This window comes from Culex pipiens, chromosome 2, assembly GCF_016801865.2.
Source record: "Culex pipiens pallens isolate TS chromosome 2, TS_CPP_V2, whole genome shotgun sequence".
Lineage (NCBI taxonomy): Eukaryota > Metazoa > Arthropoda > Insecta > Diptera > Culicidae > Culex > Culex pipiens.
Window position 1 is genome coordinate 150,629,718 of NC_068938.1, and position 7,662 is coordinate 150,637,379.

General features: G+C 42.5%; 3 protein-coding genes across 8 annotated transcripts in view; 2 read left to right on the forward strand and 1 right to left on the reverse strand.

Annotated features, from left to right (window-relative positions):
* LOC120427542 (kinesin-like protein KIF12) overlaps window positions 1-4,291 on the forward strand; it is a 57,020-nt gene extending 52,729 nt beyond the window's left edge. The window contains exons 6-11 of one of the 2 annotated variants that reach the window (XM_039592411.2): window positions 1,762-1,903; window positions 2,002-2,821; window positions 2,879-3,130; window positions 3,186-3,359; window positions 3,487-3,767; window positions 3,997-4,291. In XM_039592411.2, the coding sequence (XP_039448345.1) occupies window positions 1,762-1,903; window positions 2,002-2,821; window positions 2,879-3,130; window positions 3,186-3,359; window positions 3,487-3,757 (1,659 nt within the window). In that variant the 3' untranslated portion in view covers window positions 3,758-3,767; window positions 3,997-4,291. The remainder of the gene's footprint in view (window positions 1-1,761; window positions 1,904-2,001; window positions 2,822-2,878; window positions 3,131-3,185; window positions 3,360-3,486; window positions 3,768-3,996) is intronic. The other variant, XM_039592414.2, reaches the window with a different exon arrangement.
* The window catches only part of LOC120427543 (zinc finger protein 628-like), an 84,412-nt gene extending 78,978 nt beyond the window's left edge, over window positions 1-5,434 (reverse strand). For 3 of the 5 annotated variants that reach the window (XM_039592417.2, XM_039592415.2, XM_039592418.2), the window contains exon 1: window positions 5,216-5,433. The gene's annotated coding sequence lies outside the window, so the exon portion shown is untranslated. Of the gene's footprint in view, window positions 1-5,210 lie in introns of all 5 variants that reach the window. The other 2 variants (XM_052707874.1, XM_039592416.2) reach the window with 2 other exon arrangements.
* Window positions 5,435-5,470: 36 nt separating this feature from the next.
* On the forward strand, window positions 5,471-7,049 carry LOC128092678 (uncharacterized). Its single transcript, XM_052707020.1, has 4 exons — window positions 5,471-5,479; window positions 6,097-6,278; window positions 6,338-6,439; window positions 6,500-7,049. The coding sequence occupies exons 1-4, from the start codon at window positions 5,471-5,473 to the stop codon at window positions 6,564-6,566; spliced, it is 360 nt and encodes a 119-aa protein (XP_052562980.1). The 3' UTR covers window positions 6,567-7,049.
* Window positions 7,050-7,662: the final 613 nt, after the last annotated feature.

Below are 7,662 nucleotides of genomic sequence, written 5' to 3' on the forward strand. Positions count from 1 at the left end.
TAAATCAAAATCTAGTAGTATAAAAACTTAAGATCATGTAATTAAAAATGCTTTTTTTAAACTGGAACTGACTTATTAATGGAAATAGATTTATTCGTGAAAGGGGATCAATTTTGAAAACAAAAATCTTACAGCATAATTCAGTAAATTCAGAAAAATATCTTACGATCTTCAAGAAGGTAGTTCAACATATCTTAAAAAAAAAAGATTTACGAATGTTTTGCTCTACATTGTAAATTTTGACAAATCTTCGACTTTTTTTTCGATTTTTCAACGATTTAAAGCAAAATCCACACAAGGTACCGTCTACTGGGGTGAACCGGGACTACAGTCTGAATAGGGACAGCGCGTTTTAAATCACTTCAAAGTTTCAAATTTGGAAATGAATGTACACATTTTGTTGCTCTGAATCTGGTCTAACCGAAACCACTCAAAAATATCAAAATACATATTGCTAAAACTGCTGTCCCAATTCGCCTCAGATGACGGTAAACAAAGTTTTAGATATTTTCAACAGTAAATAGAAACTCTGTAATGACGGAAACCGTGGTGTAGGGGTAAGCGTGATTGCCTCTCACCTAGTCGGCCTGGGTTCGATCCCAGACGGTCCCGGTGGCATCTTTTTCGAGACGAGATTTGTGTGGTCACGGCTTCCTTCGGACGGGAAGTAAATGTTGGCCCCGGACTAACCTAAAAAGTTTAGGTCGTTAGCTCAGTCCAGGTGTAGGAGTCTTCTCCCTGGGTCCTGTCTCGGTGGAGTCGCTGGTAGGCAGTTGGACTAACAATCCAAAGGTCGTCAGTTCGAATCCCGGGATGGATGGAAGCTAAGGTGTAAAAAGTGGTTTGCAATTGCCTCAACAATCAAGCCTTCGAACACCTAGTTTCGAGTAGGAATCTCGCAATCGTGAACGCCAAGGCAATGCTTTAGAGCGAATAAATTGATTTGATTTTGATTTGGTGACACAGGATAGAATTGATAGAGTTGGATTTCCAAAAATTGTATAAATTTAAATGTTCACAGAGTTATACAATAAAATTTAAAAAAAAGGCTTTGGAAATTCGGACGATGTCAATCATTGTCTGTTAAGGTTTCCCGCGACAGATAACGGATGACGAAACAAAAAGAAACGCCAAAAATCTATGACTTCTAGCAAAAGGGCCATAGTGTATCCCTTTCATGCCAGATGTAAACATCTGGAGTTTTTTTTTTAAAAGGTCCAAAAAAAACAAATTTTCAGTTTTTGCTTTTTGAGTGTTTTTTAATACCCCTGACTCTAGGCGGTTTCAAAAAACACCCAAAAAGCAAAAACTGGAAGTTTGGTTTATTGGACCTTTTAAAAAAAACTCAAGACATCTTCTAGCGTGAGCCAAATCAGGCTTTCAATTTTACATAAAAGTTTCTATGACACCAAATTTGCAAATCATCACTATATCAAGCTGCACACTATTGAAAACAAACAAGGATTCGTGGTCAGTGACCATAATTACCCCTTAGGACAAAGTCAAAGACATATTCAAAAAGTCATGAAGTTTGAAAGTTTGGCAGCACTGCTATGCCATAGCAAAACATAAGAAGAATATGATGAAATATAATTTAGATCACTTCAAACATCCATTTTTCAACGGCCAGGTATACCGCGTTAAGTTTACCGCAAAGATGTGTCGTTATTTTTTCTATAATCAAGTTAGAAATTGACAATGATTTCCTGAAAAACGAATAATGAGTTTTCTAAAATAAGTAATCCTACTTCAACATTCCAGGTAATCGACCTCCTAAACCCGGGCACCGCCCGCAAACCGCTCGCCGTCCGGTGGTCCAAGAAGTCGCGCGGTTTCTTCGTGGAAAATCTCTTCACCGTCGACTGCGAGGAGTTGGACGACCTGCTGGCGGTCCTCGAGGAAGGTACGTGTGTGGCACACCCCTTCACTTTGACGAGATTTAAATTGAATTTGTTGCATTTTTAATGCGATTCAAATTGGATTTTCTTTTCCTGGTTTTAGGTATGCGGAACCGGTCCGTGGGTTGCCACTCGATGAACGATTACTCGTCGCGCAGCCACACGATCCTGACGGTGCACATCACGTCGGAGCAGCAAGCCGAAGGCGGGGTGTTTATTTCGAAGCAAGGGAAGATCAATTTTGTCGATCTTGCTGGCAGTGAGATGACCAAGAAGACGCATAGCGAGGGGAAGACGCTGGAGGAAGCGAACAACATCAACAAGAGCCTGATGGTGCTAGGGTATTGCATAGCTTCGTTGAGTGATTCGAAGAAGCGCAGCGGTCACATACCGTACCGGGACAGCAAGTTGACCAAGCTGTTGGCGGACAGTTTGGCGGGGAACGGCGTTACGCTGATGATCGCGTGCATATCGCCGGCCAGGTCGAACATTACGGAGACGCTGAACACGCTGCGGTACGCGGCACGGGCCAAGAAGATCCGGACCAAGCCCATCATTGTGATGGACCCGAGGGAGGCGTTGATCCTGAGCTTGAAGCGGGAGATTGGAGCGCTGCAGGTCGAGAACGATCATCTGCGATCGGCGCTGAATCTGCAGTCGGAGTCACAGGAAATTAACAGCCAGGTGGACTTTTTGGAGCGGAGACCGATTCCGCGAACGCCACCCAAGCTGGACCTGGAGAAGTTGACCGATATGGAGGGTGGTGAGTTGAAGGACCTCGTTAAGGTGTACATGCTGGAGAACCAAGCGCTGCGCCAGGAAAACTCCGAACTCTACTCAACGCGGGAAATGATCATGCGCGACCAGGAGGTGGTCTGCCGAGAGAACGAAAGACTGCTCAAGAAGCTGGAGGATGTGAATTCGTGCGTTTCTCAGTGACCATCGCTCGGAGCAGAGGTTAATATCAACTCTCTTTTCAGGGTTTGCTGCCGGTCGCCGATTATTCCGGCTAGGCCGACCTTCTCGGCGGAGATGCTCAACCTGTCCGCCAGTGGGGAGGACATCTCGAACGTTTGGCCGGCGAACGCGTTGAGCGTTAGCAGCGATAGCATGGGGAGCGTTAGCGGACGGTACAAAAATCATGAATCGCTGGATGGGCGCGTTTCGGCGAATGAGAACAAGATTCCCGAGTTGCTGCAGAAGGAGCTGGACAAGAGGCGGATTGGGGATAGGTAAAGTTTGTGATTTGTGTAGTATTCCAAGGATTAATAATTCTTATTTTCGCAGCATCACGACGATCGCCAACAACCTGAAGCGACACAACTCGTGGGAGAACAATCGCTCCCCGGTCGGGACCAACAGCAGCCAGACCGTAAGGCTGGCCTCGCGGAAAGGTTCCGCCGACAGTCGCCACTCGGACCAATCGTCGCAGCGGAGAACGTCCCAAACCCGGATTATAGAGTAGGTGGTTTATCCTTAAAATGCTTCCAATTAAATTCACAAACCTTTCCCACTGCCACTCTGCGAGAGATTCTCAATTTTGAATTTTGTGAATCTTCCTCCCTCCTCTTCCGTGCACGCAACGCAGCATTAAACCCGCCTCGTATCCGTACGCTTCCGACTCCGGGCTAGGGCTGGGCGCGTCGGCCTGGTCCTTGGCGTCCCGAAGGCCCCACAGCAGCATCGTTGGCGATGCCAAACAGTCGTCGCCGCTGCTGCTGCTGCGCAAGCACAACAACCATTTTCTGAACAAGAGTCGAAGCACGGACGAGTCGGGCGATCTGCTTCCGCTGATGAAACGGAACATCTTTGGCAGCCTGGTGTCGCTCGACGCGGACGGGAGCTCGTTCCGCCGTTGACGGTGAAGAGGTAGAGCACGCGACTTCCTCTCTTTGCCTTGTAATTTTTAGACTCGCTCGAATGCATGCTGTTTAGCTATTAGAGTGTAGACAGATTCAATCGGCTTGCACGTGGTTTCGTCTTTGAAAATTTTAAAATTCCGGAGAAATTTTACAACAATATTGCTTGAATAGTTGCAAAAATATATGTTACTCAAATACCAAACTATAATCGCAAATAATATTTTCTTTCTTTTCAGCATGATCAGCTAAATCTTCGGCAAAATTTTAACGAAGGAAAACTCGATTGAATCTTTACAAAACAAGCAGGGATAGGAGTAAATAGGATAGGAATGATGTAAAATCTGGTAGCTAATTGAGAAGGATTTGTTTGCGGGAAATGTGCAAAAGTATTATTGTAATATTGTTCTTAGTAAAAATGAGCACATTATGTTTAATGTCACACAACAAATTAATAAAAAAAACCATCAAGGGATTATTAGTAATTTTCTACACATTCATTTGATGACATTCTTTATATTAGTTAGTTTTTTTTTTGTGAAATTTTCATGTTTGGTTGGTACAAAGTTTAAGTCATGGTAAGTTTTTTTGAACTTCGAGCTTAATTTGATTACCAATCAAAATTTTTGCTCAAACTGATTACGTTTTTTAATTTCACAAATTGCAATGAACTTTACTTCCAATTTAGTAAAAAAACGGAATCGACGTAACACTTTATAATGTGGCCCTGTTATACCTTGCGGTTTCGTTAACGGATCCACAGGCGTGTATCGTTCTTTTTGCGACAAGACTCCGCCTCTCGGGTTTCCTAAGTGTGAAGGTATAGCACGGGGAGAGGGCACCGAAAACCTCCTATTTACAATTAGAATTTTCAGTTTAGTTATCCCCTAATAAAAAAACAACTAATAATTTTTATTTCAACGAACGAAAAAAACGAAACTATTGGCACTACGCCCCCCGGGGCATGACGCACCCGGGGCATGGCCTTCCTCTAACGTGGGATTTCTGCTCCAGCGCCTCTGACGAGACAGGAGAAACCGGGACCGACGTTTTACTTCACCATCCGATAGAAGCTCAGTGGATAAGGCGGGAATCGAACCCGCGTCTCATAGCATCATCGGGATCGGCAGCCGAAGCCGCTACCCCTACGCCACGAGACCCAATTTCAATCTTAATTAAATTAATAATCCAACAAAACCGGTTGAAGTTTTTGTTTATTAAAAGGAATTTAGTTGGGTACCCAACGTTCGGGACTGCAGGCTCTAGGGATTATTTTCAAGATCGCCAAGTTAAGGCTTCAATGTTATGCTATTTTTATGTTTAAACATTTATTTATATGATAAATGATTTGTATTTTTTTAGTACTGCCTGAATTCTGTCATTGATTTTGATTAAGAAAGTTTTTCAATCCCAATTTTTATTTAGACTTATTTTAAAAACAATCATCACTTACCTTACCTTAAACTTGGATAACTGAACGATCAATTTGCAAAATCGGCGTCCGGACAGTATTTGGACCACTTTCAATCACTTTTAACACAAACAGGTAAAGCTTTCTGCACGGCAGATTTAATTTTAAAAAGCTAATTTTACAGATTTACAGGGTACAAAAAGGTTTAATTTTCTATGCTGAACGCACCAGCAACATATAAAGGTAAACACATATTTTGACAGCACGACTTAACAACATTGGCAAGGTTGCCAGAATGTCAAATGATTTTGGTGAGTCGAGAGTCGACGTTGAGTTGGTAATACACGCGCATTTCAATATGCTCTGCTTTGGGTGATATTTACTCATCTAACGTTTTTTAAGGTCCAATAAAACAAATTTCCAGTTTTTGCTTTTTGGGTGTTTTTTTGAAACCGCCTTGAGTAAAAAAAAAAAAAAACTCAAGACATTTTCGTATATCTAATCTAAAAGAATGTGTGATGTTTTCAGTGTTTTTGGAAAATTGATTCAAATTTTGCAAAATTTTAGCTCAAGAATCACTAGAAATGAAACACAGACGTTCAAGCAGACTTGCACCCGAGCTTGCACCTCAAAATTATAAGTGTAAACTCGCACACAAAAAAAATATTACGGTAATGACAAAAGTAACTTACTTTTGAATTAAAAAGTTGTTAAAACTTGCTACATTAAAAGTTGTTTTCTTGTTTTGAAAATGAAAACTTTTACTGCTACAGTTTTTGAAAATCTCATTGCTCACTGATTTAAACGTTTTTACTTTTAATTCGACTGTAAAATTTCTTTCATTTTGACGTTCTCGTGTAACCGTGTACGCCTAAGTCGCAAATGTAAACAAACACTTTGGTGGGTCCAGTGGTGCTGGTGGGTCTAGGACGCAAAGCAAAGCCGACCGCGGCAGCAGCCAGGACTCGGACGCGGAAACCTTCGTGAGCCAAACAGCAGCAGCGGAACGCCTTCGAAGGAGGGTGGTGCAGGAGCGGGACGAGGTCGAGTGCTCGAAAAGGACAAGGCCAGCTTCCTGCAGGAACTGCTTCTGTTCCACGGCCGGGATGCGTAAGAAGGAAGCTTGGGTGTTTTGTGGGGTTTGTGATTGATTTTGTTTGTTTTTGTAGGATGAGAGGTAGGAATGTGGATTCGCACCGGTGGACGACGAAAAGCTACATAATCGGAGGTGGTCAGCGCAGATGTTGCACTCGGTGCCGGCGGTTCAGCCGGTGATTATTGAGAATGTGTGCAGTGGCTAGCCAACATCACTTACTTTCCATCTCTTTTAGCAACTTCCCGCCCACAAACACTCACGTCGCGACGGCGCAGCTTCAGCCGAATGAATCTGGACAGTGAGCCAAAAAAATCTGTGTCATTCTCGAAGTAGGATTACGTGCTCAAAATCGAACTCCGTTCCGTGGGCCTCATCAACTCCATGTTCCGGATGCGCTTCCAGCATCGGGAACTCCCCGTTCAGGCACTTTACTTTCCAGTCGGGAAACGTCGACCATCCTTCCCGAATCAATGGCCAACTCCTCCAAGACTGTCCTGATTGAGGCCGGAAACGTGACCATCGTGTTACACTGCTGTCGCGCGTCGAAGCCTACATCCGGAACCGTCCAGCCTGGGGTATTCGGAAGTGACCGGTGGCGTACCGTATGAAGCAGAAGCTAGTGGAGAAGCGTTAAATACAAAAAAAGTGTTTTTCTAACATACTGTTAATTTTTTTTTAAATAAATATAAAAAACCAAGCACATTTTTCTGAAATTATCCCTGTTGTGCTAAATGTCGTGTATTCTTTCCATAAAAGGTTTCTTTTCCAATTAAAAGTAAAATATCAATACAACGATTTTGTTCCATAAATGCATGGTAGTATCAAAAACTTCCCAACTTTTAAATTGAAAAGTTTGAACTTTCTACGAATATTCACCAACGCGAACTTTTAATCCAACGAACGATCTTTTTAAATTTAGAGTAATTTTTCTTTGTGTGGATGCTTTCTTTCAAGAAGGGCCACGAAGTTAATTTTTTAATATTGAATTAAAAATCCTAAATTTTTATGTACAACGGCAAAAAAACACGATTTAAAACGAGCTTTGGTCAAGGCTTTGATCCATAATCAAATCCATAAATTTTAAGGTGGGTTGGTTTTCTTTGGCTTAAGTGTCAGTCCATACCACCGTGCACGAAAATTAAGAGTTAGTTCTACCCAGTTTTGGGTTGATGCCTGTTTGCTTGCAGTTTTGATTTGGGTTGATTTCAGTTCAGCGCCCGTTTCTTTTCTTGCAGTTTTAATTTGGCAAGGGTCGACATTCGATTCGCATGCCAGGGTTGCCACAGTTTTTGCACACTTTATCTGTATTTACATGGGCAAAAGTTTGTACTGAGTGCAGTTTAAGCTGTACTTTGCCGATTTTGATCAATTTAGATGGATTTTATGATACTTGTAGTG

Excerpts from the sequence above, each read along its gene's own strand:
- LOC128092678 (XM_052707020.1), top strand. Across the intron at positions 6,279-6,337 it reads CTGTTCCACGGCCGGGATGC|GATGAGAGGTAGGAATGTGG; the intron begins GTAAGAAGGAAG and ends TTGTTTTTGTAG. Across the intron at positions 6,440-6,499 it reads CGGTGCCGGCGGTTCAGCCG|CAACTTCCCGCCCACAAACA; the intron begins GTGATTATTGAG and ends CATCTCTTTTAG.